The 14,660-nt window shown below is 41.6% G+C and overlaps 1 protein-coding gene across 4 annotated transcripts in view; it reads left to right on the top strand.

Moving 5' to 3' along the window:
* The first annotated feature begins 834 nt into the window (after positions 1–834).
* CEP85L (centrosomal protein 85L) overlaps positions 835–14,660 on the top strand; it is a 151,675-nt gene continuing 137,849 nt past the window's right edge. The window contains exons 1-3 of one of the 4 annotated variants that reach the window (XM_084512327.1): positions 835–865; positions 3,775–3,891; positions 5,717–5,864. Coding sequence is in view for 1 of the 4 variants with exons in the window: in XM_084512326.1 (XP_084368452.1) it covers positions 8,877–8,889 (13 nt within the window). In the remaining 3 variants the exon portion in view is untranslated. Of the gene's footprint in view, positions 866–3,774; positions 3,892–5,716; positions 5,865–8,769; positions 8,890–8,980; positions 8,997–14,660 lie in introns of those variants that run through there. The other 3 variants (XM_084512330.1, XM_084512326.1, XM_084512328.1) reach the window with 3 other exon arrangements.

Here is a 14,660-nt window from a genome sequence, read left to right as displayed (position 1 = left end):
ATTTTCTCCTTTACTGTTTCAATTAACTAAACCGTGCTGTAAATTTGAGAAATCCTATGCTCATCAGCCAGCACATCCTTCATATCGTCTCTAATAAGGACATAATTATAAATTCTTGTGATTACAATTTGATATACACCATCTTTGTACAACACAGACAAGAAATAAATAATGTATATTTCAAGCCTAATTTAATTTTCAGTGATTAAAAAGTAATTAACAGCAGTTTGGGCAATCTGCACGGTCACATTCCTTGCCACCGCTTTCATTTTCTTGGAGCTGAAAAAACTAACAGCTTTTAAAATAAAACAAAACAAATGTTGTTTTGGCCTTTCCAGGCTGTTCACAGCGAATCCTGCTACCCTCATGCCTGTAAGGAGTTGCAATAATTCCAGTGAAATCCCTCGCTCAATATTTAAGTGGAAACGGAGCTCAGCCCTTGGTTCCGCACCGCTGCAGGGTCTGGCGCTGCTTGGTGCTGCTGCCACCTGCTCTGCCCTGGGCCGGCAGAGGCAAGCCCCCCCCCCAAACTCTATAAACATTTATCTATGTATCTATCTCGCTGTTAATGTGTCTATATTACAATATATGTAATTAATGGGTCCTGGCAGTCCTTTAAAACTTAAGGCGCCACTTGTTCTGCAGAGTCTTAAAAGGGAGTATGCTAATATAAAGAGATCATTAAAGAGGGAGTTGTAAATATTCATTCACCAGTTCCTGAAGTGATAACAATTGCTCTACAAGCAAATATTTTTGGTAATAAGTCTTTCTGTTCATGTGCTGTAGGAAACAGACAAGGAAAGGGACTGGCGGAATTGATCGCTGTCACAGTTGTTTTAATCACTGCCATGCTAAATCATTTGTGGTAAGTTATTTTAGAGAACTTTCATAACCAAATTTTTGTTAGTGTAGAACAAGAGATCTCAAATGCCACTGTTCTGCTTGTTACGTTGCTAGAACTTTATTTGTTTATTTATTTATTTATTTATTTATTTACAGAGAAGGCCCTTCAGCCTGTCCAATTTGTTAAGCCGTAAATATGGCTTTTACAGCTAATAGGAGTGGGCTTTTTATCCTCTGGCTATTAAGCCTGATGATAAACATAAAACGAATTTATCAGTGTGTCTCTCTTTAGGAATTACTTGCATTTTGTTTTGGTGCTCTTCCTTGGCCTAATACATAACACATAAATGGGCCTGTTTGGAAATGCCAAAAGTGAATATACTGTAGCAATATGACTACCAAAATCAAGAGCAAAAGCCCATTTAGTAGTATCAGGGATGCAGAAGGCAGTTAATTTTCCTGTCTTTCTTTATATCTGTAATTAGGCTTTGAGGGCTTTTCTGTACAATTTTGGGCAAAGTATCTGGTTTCGAGCAGTTGCACACACACATTTCTTACTGTTTTCATATCCTACAATTTCCATTTTCTTTTCATTGCCTTTTGCTTAGGAATTGATTTTACTTCCCACAGAGAATTCTCCATAAATAAAAATGTGGGAATAACATTTTAACTTACGCAGTCAATTTTTGTAATTCTCGCTTTATTGCGTTAATCAATAGCTTACAGATAGTAAAAAAAAAAAAAAATACATTGGCCCTGAGATGGTGGGAAATTTATGCACTCCCAACCTGAATCCTTTCACAGCAGTTGCATAAAGAGCCTATGGCAAAGAGTTCCTAATAGGAGTTGGTGGTGGGTGTCACAGCACCCTGTTTCTAAATGAATAATTTCTACCTAGGATCATCAGCTGAAAGGCCCAGAGTGAGTTTGCCTGGATAGGTGTTTCTGGATTCATGTATATTTATACCAGGGAAATAATTATTTCAAAAGTCAGTCTCCTGTTTTTGCAAAAGTAACATAGAAAGCAATACTGGCATAGCACAGACTGAGGTGTTGGCAGGGAGAAGCTGCCCCAGTCTGCAGCAAGATTGCTTTTAAAGTTAATTGCTTCATCTTTGTCATCGCAGGATCATGCTCATGCATAGCAATCTATACAGTCACTTTGTGTTGGTTATTTTTAATAAAACCTTTTGTCATTTTAATTAATAACTTTCACTTCTTTGAAAGCATATGTTAATGAGTCTGAAATGCAAAGTGTACCTTTAAAAATCAGAAAGTACTGCCACTGATTGCTAGTGGGTGGGGGAGGCAGGCTATTAATGCCAACATTCCAGCAATCTGGGCTTTAAATGCATGGCATGATCACTTGTTAGCATTCAAAACACCATACCCAGCTCTGAAGCATTGTCCAGCGCTAGGCTGAACGTCAGCAACCACTGATTAAAAGATTGTGACTGAGAAGTTGGGACCAAAGATAAAAAGATGTCTTCATAAGAGGTATCTGTAAGTGTACCATTCAGGTGAGGTAATTGTATCTGATGCTGTTAACTTGCAAATAGGTTGTTGTTGAACAAGTCAGAATGGGAATTTGGAGATGATTCATATACCCTGAGAACAGAATCATTTTCTAAGAAAGCCTCTTTAAAGTTCATGAGTGAATAGTTCATGAATAAACAGTTTCTGAATGTAGAAGTCATTTTCCTGAAGGACTAAATTCTCATTCCATTAAGAGAACATTATTAGCAACTTCACTGGGAGAAGGCTTGGCCTGTCAATATGAATTAATTACAGGGAAGTCTCAGTGACTGATACTGGTATCTGAAGCCCTCATACCCCAAAGGCCATGTAATCTTCAAATAGAAAAGAGAAATACAGAATATGCTTGTATTTAAAAAAATGAATTGCAATTTTTAAAGTTTGAAATAAGGCTTGGTGTGTAGATTCTCTACACCTGTATATGTTCTTGGTATGCCTCTTCAGTGACCTGAATTCTGATAAAAGAGGTGGACTGAGAGATGATTTAACAAGAGGCTAAGCTTTTTGCATTAAATTCACATTTCACATTGCATTCGACATTCCCCAGAAATATTTCTATATATGTATATGATGATAGACTCTATGTCTGTATTTTCATGGGGTGTCCTGCCCTGTAAGGGAATTCCAGCACCTAGATATGTGTTACAGCTGACATTTTGTCATTAACTAAAATGGACATGCATGCATGATGAAACAAATTCAATGCCAATGCATGCTGTTATTTTTACTGTATTAATAAAACACCATTTAAAATGTCTTTAAAGAGACCCATCTTTAAAATATCACTTATATGAATAAAAGAACACTGCTCAAAATGAATTTCTTCTTAGGATCGTTTCTTTAAATGTTTAGGTTCTACATTTGCCTCCCACTAAAACAGAGTTCCTTCTAGTCAATCAGATACTCTATGTTTACATACAATAAGAAAAATAAGGTTGGGAAGCCAAACTTATAAAATCTGTTTTTTAACTGAATTTTAACCGAGTTTTTACAACTTGCCTATAACCAACAGCACATGTCTTTCAAATGAAATTACACTCAAAAGAAATCTGTGGAATGCCATGGCTTGCACTGGTTTCTATAAATTGGAAGTAAATGAGGCCAAATTAAAGATGTTTTCATCGTAAACAATGTACAGTGGGATTGAGAGTTCCTTCTGTATAGAGTGTCATCTCTACAGGTCTCAAGAATTAACAGAAACAAAGAAACTTGCATTGTCAGCGGAAACAGCGAATTTAGCAAAGAGTCTGCAAAAAGCAAACCACAGAAGTGTAAGCCTTCGTGTTTACTTTCTGAGCAAAGGCATGCTTTAAATTAATGGATTTTGAACTTGTATGTGGGTCTATGGATATGGAGATGGCAAAGTGAAATAACAGAAATGTATTCTACCCATAGTCTACAGGTAAATAATTGCTCTGAGTGCTTTCGGGAATTCCAGCCACGTGTGACCACAGCTGGAAGTGCTGGAAATGCAGCAGTTTGACAGGGATTCCACTTTGTGTGCTTGCTGAGGTAAATGAAAGAAACGAGATTGATTATGCTTGTATTGTATACATTTTTGCAGTACAAAGTTGGTATTGCCACATGTCTAAAGCTTGCCGAAGGCTGCTGACCTTTCCTTTACAATGGTGTGAAACAATCAAGGGGGTCAGAAAGATTCTTTCTTTGTTTCATGTTTTCTTTAAGATGCACTGTGGGGACTCCTGCAATGAGTGATTATTTCCAGCTGTGTTAATAAATTTTCTGAAAAGACGATGAGAAATTGTTTGGATATTGTCTTTTAACTGGCTGAAATCAATCACCATTTTGAATTTGAGAAGGAAGTGTCCAGTATTGATTTCAGATTTATTGTTTGAAAGAACTAGTAAATATACTGCGGGGAACAAATCTTTACAAGGAGTAGAGGAGAAGCATCCCTGAAACATTTCACTGATTCAGATATTTTTAGCGGTTCTTCCTTAAAAAGGGAGCTTTGAAATGAAAACGCTTCCCTTTTTAAAAAGGAGGATTTGATGTCATGCTTGGTTTTAATCTTATGCTTGTCTATTTCCACACCATGAAGCCACATAATTTGAACCGAAGAAGCAGTTTAAGAAAGAATAATCATTTTTTTATAAATGTTACTCAATAATGTGTCCATTAGTGAGAATAGCTAGAGTGAAGAAAGCTTTGCATAGCAAAGACCAAATTCCCAAATAGCTCCTTATTAATTAAAAAACTTGCATAAGCATCTATTTACTATAGATGGTACTATCAGCTCCAGAGAACCACAATTTTAACTATTTTAATAGTTACTGTGGCTTCTTTTTCCATGCAGTCTATATCAAAACAGAGATCAATTGTTTAGCCCACAGATATTTGTCTCTCAGCCCAGCAAACCTCTACAGCCTTCATTTTCAGGCCTAAATGACAGACCTAAATTACAGGCCTGGCGTGATCGTTCTGAGCACTGTTAGAATTTGTGGCAAAGACAAAATGTCTGTATGTGCAGATACCTTTGTTTGTGAAGACGGGAAGGTGTCTCACCAAGCCAAAACAGTTAGATAAATGCAATGGAGGGATTTGGCCATCGGCAGATAATGGCATAACATTATCCAAACACAGTCCGTGGTAGCAAGGATCTGCCTCACCATTATTTATTTGAACATTTGCCTTGATCCCAAGAGAAAATAAAATGGCTGTTGGTAAACCTCATTAATCCCATGAGGAAATATATCTCTTATCAAGCAAAAATGCTTCAGAGTTTCATTTAGCCTCAAGAGTATTACAGCAGAAAAAGCAAAGACTTGGGCATCTGAGTTAAAAATTCATATCCTCAGAAGCCTGCAATACTTCTGCTCAACCTAAATGGGAGTTTCTGTTTGCCCAGTTTCCAGCACTGAAGTTCCCTCAGGAGTTAAATGTGTGTTTTGTGTATAGTTTGTTGCTAACTTGTACGTAGCTAAGCTACACTGAGATCTTTATTTAAGCAAATATCTACTGAGCTCATTGGCAAGATTAAGTCCATTTGGTATTCACTTAATCTGGCACAACGTACAAGAAAATCTTCCCCATTAAAGAGAACTTCAAGCACTTGTCCATGTTCAAGTTCATCTTCTGTTTGCAAATTTTTGAACTCACCTCTGATAGGGATGCTTGAATCAGGTATAGGATGTTATGGATGAGACAGTTTTTATCTTTTCTGTTGCAAAATGGAACAGCTTTACAGAATAGAGAAAGAGTAACTTCATGGCTAGACCATTTGTGTAGATTGGGGAAGGGAAATAAGACTTCTTTCCTCTCTTGTGAATACTTAGCATTAAATATCCTACCAATAAATGTGTTTCCTCAAATCCAGGTGAATGCTTAGGCTTCAAGGCTATGGAGAAACTCAGTAAATATTCAGTGCAAAGAGCAATACTTTCAACAGGAGGAATCAAGAAAACCCCATCTCATCAGATGTTAAAAAAGTCACCAGTTTGTGAATCCTAAGCCATAGAAAGCTGGTAAGTACAAACAGAGCCCCCAGGTCACTTAACATAGCTGTGATATGTATCTGCAGAAGTGCAGTGACATTGGGAATGCTGGGTAATGCGCTGCTGGACAAAGGGAAGAGTCGGCTGAGGCCAAAGCTGATAGCTCTTTCAGGGCTATGCTGGCATCTCTTCCCTGTGAACTGCTTCCAGGGAAGTTCCTGATATATGACTTCTGGCTCTCAGTCAAATAGAAATGTTAATGCACATTTAAAGTCAGCAAAGTTGACCACTTCTCTCCCAGGATCTGAACATAATAGTGTCTAGATAGGAAAACATGGGGTTGCAATGTCTTGTAAGGAGGTAAAAATTGAACTGGACCTTCCTTATACTGCTCCAAGGAGTGGATTATGAAGAGTCAGAGATCTTCTGAGGTAACAACCATGATGTGTGTGTGAATAGGGACTGGCACAGGTGCCTAGGCTCAGGACAGGGTTGATATCTGTGAGTACAGGGAAGATGGAAGTGCTTGCCTGCAGTGAACAGTTAGGTGCATGAGACCCAGCTCCTCAAAGGGACCTTGCAGGTAATCACCCAAATAACCCCCAGAACCTGCATTTAACACCCAGCAGAGCTCAGGCTGGAAATATTTCCTGCTAGTTCAGGTGCCCCTCTTCTTTACCTGTTGTAGGTTCCATGCAAGGATTAGGGCTCTGGTGTCAGATATAAAGCCAGTCACTTAAAAGAGAAGGTATCACAGCACACACACTCTTTGGTGAAGCTGGTCACTAGCCTGTAGCAGCTGGCCCTCTTCCCGTCATACTGCTGTTCAGCTACATCTCTGCAGTATGGCTGAAAATACCGGGCGCTTCTTGGGCAGAGTGAGGGGCTGAGAGAGAGAGGACAGTAAGGCTGGGTGAAGTTCAGCAAAGGATTTAGCAATATTCAACTGAGGAAACAGAAATGGTGGTTATACCTGAAAAAGGAGTGAGGGGAAAAAACAAAGGTAGAGAGAGCAACCTCAAAGGGTTGCATAAAATAGTCTGCCTTGAAGGGAAGACGAGGGAGTGAAAAGGAAATGATTATGACACAAAAAGGCCTTTGATTTTGTTTTCATTTATATCACTACTTACTAGCTACCATCCTAGTAAGGGGAGTAGGAGAGAAGTTAGGAAGCCAGAAAGTGAAGAGCCAGCTGAAAAGGAAATAGTGAAAGGGTTAAGGCAATGAGAGGACCCCAGAGAGGAAATGAAACTCAAGGGCAAAAGGGCCTTTTGCTCTGGATCAATTGCAGAAGGATTTCTGATGTGCCAGGGGACAGCCTTTTCACTTCACTCAGACCAATCCTGTCAGATCTCCTGTTGCAGTTGTAACCCCCTCCTCCCTCTTACGGTCGTGCATCCACATCCACACACCCACTCACACAACTATCAAGGACATCTGCAGTCATCATCCCTCCCTCCCCTGAGAAAACAGTGTCTGAATCTCATATATCTGCAGATAGGATGTTAGCAGAGAACTGGGGGCTGGAGATGCTGTTGTGTCTACGTTCACAGGTACGTCAGAAAGTGGCAGAGTTACATATGGTGTCAATGAACCTGCATGGCAGGTGCATTTCGTGGAGCCAGGTATTCTACAGAAGTTCAGGCTATGTTTTTCCAGACACTCAGCGCTGCTCAGACTATCTGCAGATGCAGTGAGGAAACACTGGGTGTGTTTAATGGGGGAAAATGCAAGGAAACCAGATGCAGTTTCACTGAAGCTAGGTAAAGCTTTTCCTTCAGGGAGTCTCTGCATCCTTCACTTGTGTTATGCAACAGAGCATTGCTAACTTGCTGGAGCTGCTGGAACAGATGTTTCCTTTTACATGTGTATCTCCAGCGATTTTTCAGTCTGATATGTAGCTGCATGAGCAGGACCTCCTGCAGTCTATGCCACAGAACTGACTCAGATTACATATACTTTTCCTTAAGTGCTAACCCTGCAAAGTCAGACAGCAATCCTGAGGGTGCTGGTGAGTTTCTTGAGTCATGCCCAGAAACACAGATTCTGCAGGCTAGATCTGCCCTTCAGCAATCATCAACAACTGCTCTTTTCTGTAACTCTGCTGTCTTTTACAACCTCACCGCCCCTGTAAGACTCTTCAGGTGTCACAGCAGTCGGAATTTGGTTTTACAGTTGTGACATTGCTAGCAGCATTTCATCCACTTGCATTACTCTTTCATTGCTCTAGTCTACCTTATCTAATTATCCAATGGGATTGCTAACTGACTTTGACAAAAATGCAGATTTGGGAGTACAAACCTTGGTGAGGCAATCCAGTTAGAAAAGACGTGCCAAACCGCCTGCAGTGTCAGATGCTATCAGAGCTTTTCCATGGGTTCACAGCCTTACATGCATATTTCTGTAAGCTGGATATTAACGGCAGCCTTCTGCATCTGTCAGATGCTAATTCGGAAACAAAAAAGAGATTGTAGTTCCTGCCTTGAAGGCTGTGGAGGCTGGCAGGGTTTCAGCTAACAGTCTCCCTACCACGAAACCTCGTTGCAGGAAGGTAGGAGCCGGGTCGTGGTTCACTGTGGGCAGCCTTCTGCCTCAGCCTGCTTCTCTGAATCTGTTCACCTTCATCCCTGTAGGACCACGAGGCAGTAAAGGGTCGATATTGCCTTTAATAAAGACAAGGAACATGTCTCCAGATAAAATCAATAATAAATGATAAGACATCCAGGATGCTTTTCATCTGTGGCTCTTGGAGCGTTTCACAGAGGTCAGTATCACTGTTCCGAGCATGGAGTGAGTAACAAAGCCTTTCGCAGACATATTGCACATGGACCTTTGTTAAAGCAACTTCTCCCCACATGGTGTCTGTTTAAGATGTACATGTGAGAAGAAGGTGAGGTGGCTGTGAGCTGTAGCTCACCAACCCAGCGCTGGCTGCCTTTGCACTCTGCAGCCGGTGGTTTGAGCTGCAGATGCGTTGCTTACCCGTAATTACCACAATTTCCTGCTGCACTCATTTGAAAAGACAGGGTTCCTGAGGAAGTTATGAAGACGGCAAGTAAGTTGCTGCCTTAATTTCTGTGCGTATGATGAAGAGTGCTGTCCTATTTATGCCATTTGCAGCTTGCTTACGGTGCTTCTCAGAGCTGTTGGAGGGATGAGAAGGTTCGTGATTCTGTATAACGTGGGTAAATTTGGGTAGCTGGCAGTCCTGTCAGCGTGTTGTTCAGGGACAGCTGCACAAGGTTCAAGGCAACTCTTGAACTTAACTGGTGCTGAAACTGTGAGCAAGGTGGCTTAGATCTTCGCTTGCAAGATGCTGCTGCAGGTGGGATGTCGGGTAAGAAAATGTAGGCATTAGTAGCTCCAGTGTGTGATTGTAAATGCTCCTTAAAGGCGGAAACTGGAAAAACAATTCCACGTGCTCAAAGCAGCATGGTTTTTTTTTTTTTAAATTGCTGAATTATTTATGCCTTCAGACAGACTCTCCCAACTGTTGTGGAGCGTAAGCTAGGGACCTCTCTTACTGCTCAGAGAAAGGGCTTTCAGTAGGAAGGATATCTGTACCTTTCTGCTAACAGTCATGGCTTCCTGCCTTTGTTAGGGGAAATATGGTGGAGGGAAGCAGCAAGTTTGCTGTCTGTGTGATACACAGATAACCTGTTTGGAGTTACTGCACAGCAGCACAGACAGGGCCGGTTTGACTCTGCCTGCAGCGCCTGTCACGACAGCAATTGCCCCATTACTTAGACCTCAAATGCATACAGAGAACTAAATACAGCTCTCAAACAAGGGGATTATCCGGAGAGAATATGAGGTGCTGTACTTTTTTTCTGGGCTTACAATGTGTGTGAGGAAATGTTGTGGGAAATTGTGGGTTGCTAGGCAGTTGTTTTGCTGGGAATACGGGAACCTCGCCAAAGCAGAGCAAGTCATAAAGGCTGCTCTTTTCAGGCCACAGGACAGCAGAGAGCTGCAGGAGCTTCTTTGCCCCCAGTTTTCCTCAGTGTCTGAATATTTAGGAAACCATTGATGCCACATATCGACTGCTCCTTGGAGCTGATGAAATGCCTGCTGCATGTTTCCCTCCACTCACCCCAAAAGTTTTCATTGCTTAACACATCTCTAATCTTTGGTCAGTTTTTAAAACCCAGTTTACTCAAGCAATACTTCCATTATCACCTCTTGGAAGAGTGAGATTCAAGAAATGAAAGAAAGCTGCTAACTTGAAAAGTAGAAAAAGAAGCCAAAATTTTTACAGTTTACTGCATGAGATGAGTAACAGATTAATTTATTTTGCTGTATGCTCACCAGCGATGCTTTAGGTTTTGTTGTCTGCATCTTCACTTTAAAGATTCATCCTGCCTAAAGTTAAGCAACCCAGAACACAGTACTCCCCTGTACAGGGAGTACTGTATGGTATGCTATATTTGGTGTATATTTGCACTAACTTACAACATCATTACCTGGATGTGATGTGGCATGTGCAGGCCCAAAAAGATTCCTGTACTTTATATGAAGAACTGCAAGATCTAGAGTCTTGTGATGGCAGCCTCAGTAACAGGGACAAATTCCCAGTTCTGAGACAGAGAGGAAAGGATAGCCTGTGGGCATTACTCTGCATTTCAGTGAACTGTGCAAGGTGATCTTAGGTATTTCAGTTACAGGATGAGAAATTCAGCTCCAGACAGCGGGAAGCCAGAGAGCTGCTCTCCAGGAGAGTCACTGATACTGTACCAACACTGACTCTGATTTAAAGGAGAGGGTATTTTTCAGCCCCGTTATTCAGTATGTCCCCCTGCCGTGAGTCTGCAAAAGGTTTGGTGTCAGAGAAACTACTGCTAGAGCTGGCGCTAATGGACATCACCACTGGCACTGCCAGCGGGGCCTGAAGACCAGACAGGCGTGGAGAACAGGATCTTGCTTTCTGAGTCCCCTTCCTGGTATCTGGTGACAAATCTTAATTTAAGGGATCATTGTAGCTTAGTGCTGGCGGTGCCAACCCGCATCTCTTTCAGTGCCAAGCCTGGTGACGGTGTGCATGGTTGGCCAGGGGTGCTCAGGAGGAGGAGGAGCTCCTTGTAAAGGGGAGCTCTCAAACTGTAGGCTGCTGCCTGCGATGCACGAGCTCTCCGGTTGCTGGAGAGGCCAGCAGCCGGGTGGCATCTTTCACAGTCAGTATACGCGCCTTCCTCTGTTTGTTTTGACATATTTACGGTAATATTTCCCAAGGTGTGGATAGAACATTATGGCATCTTTTCGGCTCGTAGTTGTTAGTTTCAGTATTAGCCTGCATATTAGCTGAATCCAGAGCCTTACTTTGGTCATACACTAACCTGGTGTCTGTCTTACTGCGCTTCATAAATAAGTCAATGTACAGAATTGAATTACAGAAGCTCTCCTAAATAATAAATAATGCATTTAGTTAGCCATATGAGTCTGTACTTGTCTGTCTGCCCAGTTCCCATCTAATTCACAAAATGTTTTTTTAATGGTAGGGTATGTAAGTGAAGGTTAGATTTTTTGTTGTACCTTTCATTAAACTCATGCCTCTTCTGAAATAGATGCTTCTGCAAAGTATTTATACAAGGTAACATTATGTAGAGCAAAAATAATTATTTCTTTATTGTATAATGTCTCCCTATGAAGTTGAATTTTTCTTTTTTTATTTCTTTTTTTATTATTATTATTTTTGCGATGAGTTATTAAGTTTGGAGCTGATAAGCAGGGTGTTCCCCTAAATCCAGCTGACTCTGTCACATACAGATTCTCCTTTTGAAGACCTTCAGAGGGCATTAGGGAAGCTCAGGGTCTAGCTGTTCAGTGTCTATCATGTAATTCACATACATGAAATCTTCTCATGTTGTCTGCATGCTTCTGGAAATCAAATGGTTGTGTTATGAGGGCAGGAAATCTGTGTGCCTGTGTATTGACTGGTGGCTCTCATAGCCGGACTGCTGGTAGCATGCAGGAGAGTTTGTCACAAGTAAGTCCAGATGCAGAGCCATAAACTGAGAAGTGTGTGATTGTACATGTAGCTCTTCACAAGCTTCTAGTACAGCACCTGTATGTGCATCACAACGTTCCCGTTAACTAGACAATCGAGCTAAGATATTCCACCTAGACTTGACACTATCAGGATTGATTCTTCCCTGAAAACTCACTCACTGTTTGCTTCAGTGACAGTTTTCAGAAAATCTTCTTTCATAGCTGCATGAGCACTGAAGGCAAATCAAAATGTTAACAGAAAATGACAAAGTCATCTGATAAAACTGGACTGTGGAAAGATGGTGAGCCACAAGCTTTTGGAACCAGCCTAGGGCAAAGTGCTGAGGAATATCTACAGGTAATTAAATCAGTCCTGAAAAATTCTGCCTTGGGTAGGCTAGGAAGGTGCTTAAGATAGCCTTGATAGTAGAAAATATCCTGGGCAGTGAAAAGGCAGAGGCAGTGGGGCACTGGGAAGGAGTATGTGCACTGTGAATGGGGAAACCATCAAAAATGCTGCAGAAAACTCAAGCAAACGGGGAAAATGGAAATAAACCAGTCTGTCAGAAACTTTGAAATTGCAGTTGTCTTCAGATATTCAAGCTGAGAGAGGTATTAAAAATAATAAGAACCAAGAAGGAAGTACTACCAGGCGGGCTTGAGATCCCAGTGGTGAGTCTTTGACGGTCTCAGGAAAATATTCAAAATATTAAAAATTCATCTAATATTCAAAACATAGACCTTTATTTTCAGGATGATGAGGAGGATTGTATATTACTCGAGGAAATTAGGAGTACAGGCCAGAAGTCTCAGGAAAACAGGGCCTAGAGCGTAGATGGCTCTGATCGAGATGACCCAGAGGAGGAGGAGCTGGTCTGCTTAGGAAGTCACACATGCCATATAATACATGGAAATTAAATGAATGAATAAATAAAGAATCTTAAATAAGGAAGGAGGAAAGTCAATTCTGTGAGTAGTGCCTAAGAAAGGTGAACTGCTAAGCTGAACGAGTCACCGTAAGATGGCTGCTCAGTGAAACTAAATCCTTCTCAAAAGATTCACAGTACAGAGAAGTCCATCTGAGGAGCAGGCTGCTGCTCAGGGCTTGGAAGCTGAGAGCTGTTTGGTCTGCATTAGTAAAGCACTTCCCTCAGGGGCTCACAGAGCACAGTTCTGGAGGTAGGCAAGGCTGGCTGCTAGAAACATCTCAGGTGTGATGAGATCAGTGGTCTGGGTAGCAGGACAGGCTCGGCAACCAGTACGGGGTAAAACTGTCAGGAGGTATCTGCTGTCTCCCAGCACTTTCCTAGCTTTCCTGGAGAAACTCATCCATGGAGTTACAGTGTCAGGAAGGGTCACTTGTGCAAAATCAGAGAATGTAGGTTTGAACAGAGAATGTAACCTAGTGCATTACTTGGACTGCTTGTCTGGGTGTACGAGGCATGGCAAAACCAGGGGCCTTCTGCCAAGGGGAGGACGAGAATTACAAGGATATTAACAAGGCAGTGGTGGGCTGATGGGCATCAACTTCTGTGTTATGGGAGCTTCATCACATAGGATAGCAACTGTTTCAGGAAACAAGGAGGAATTGTGCAGCGGAGGTGGTCTTGCCTCAGGCAAATTCTTTACAGAGGGAGGTGTTACTAATTTTCAACCTGTAGTTTACAACTCCCTGGGAATATATGGACCACGTAGTCCATGAAGGACCACGTAGAAAAGCAAGTTTAGCTGTCAGTAGACTACTAAACGTTTGTGAACAATGTTGAGAGGGCAGAGGAGAGGACCAAAGAAACGACAGAAAACGTCATGTGTTGCAATTTAGGCCCACCTATGTTAGGTGATAAATGACAGGACTGTGCCTGTTAAATCTTTCAATTCTCCATGGCTCTGTAAATAAAGTTGCCCTACTAAAATAGACCTGTCATTTGCCTCTGAATCTAAAATGTTGCTACTAAGGCTTTTAAAGAGAAGATATTTTCCAATGTGCATCACCAGTACCTAAATTGAGGCTGGACTGCGCAGTGCCTCCATCATCCTCTCAGTCACCTCAGGCGCTGGTCAAGCAGGAGGCAGAGGAATTTATCCGAAGATTATTGCATCTACTGCTGACTCTGACAGAAATATGATAGCATTATTTTGGAAGTATTTCTGGGCTGTGTGGCAGGAAGGCATTTGTTAAAAGATTCCTCTGCATTGTTTCATTAACTTGTATTGCTTAGAGTCTCCACCGTTTAATTTTTCCAAATGTTCTCTTCAGATTTATGGGCAGCAGGGTGATGTCACCCCGTAAGTACTCCTTGGAAGAGTTTGTGCAGTGATGTCTTGTGAGGAAGAGGGATACAGGGTGCTGTAATCTTAGCAGACCTCACATAAGCCGAAGTCTTTTCTGAGAGGTTCTTAAAAGTGTGTCAGTAAAGCGTCCATAAAGGATATTGATAGGAGGAGGGCACACTGAAACGAATTGCACTGGGGGCAAAAGTTTGTAAGGCAAAGATCTCCGTAAAAGCTGTAGGTAATAAATAGACATAACTACCTTCCTTTTAGGCTCTTCTTTTTTTTAGAGCTCTCTACTAGTACAGGTTGAGTTTTGCCCACGTCGTCCATTACCACATATGTTCTGAGCTGCTTCCTGGTTAGGGGCCCGGCACCGTCCTTCTCAAATGCTGATTACGCATTTCTGCTCTCACTTCCTCCTCTGCACATGTGTGTATCACACAAACACCACACAGCTGTATGCTGGTGAGTCCTCTGAAATAGAAGCAATAGGAGTCACCCAAGGGAAGGGTTGAAGTAGATGGCTCAGAGGACCCGAGTCTGAAGTTTTAAACAATGAGAAGAATT

This window comes from Aythya ferina (assembly GCF_964211825.1).
Source record: "Aythya ferina genome assembly, chromosome: 3".
In the NCBI taxonomy this organism is placed as follows: domain Eukaryota; kingdom Metazoa; phylum Chordata; class Aves; order Anseriformes; family Anatidae; genus Aythya; species Aythya ferina.
The sequence above is the reverse complement of the archived record's forward strand: the minus strand, read 5'-3'. Positions and strand labels throughout refer to the sequence as shown.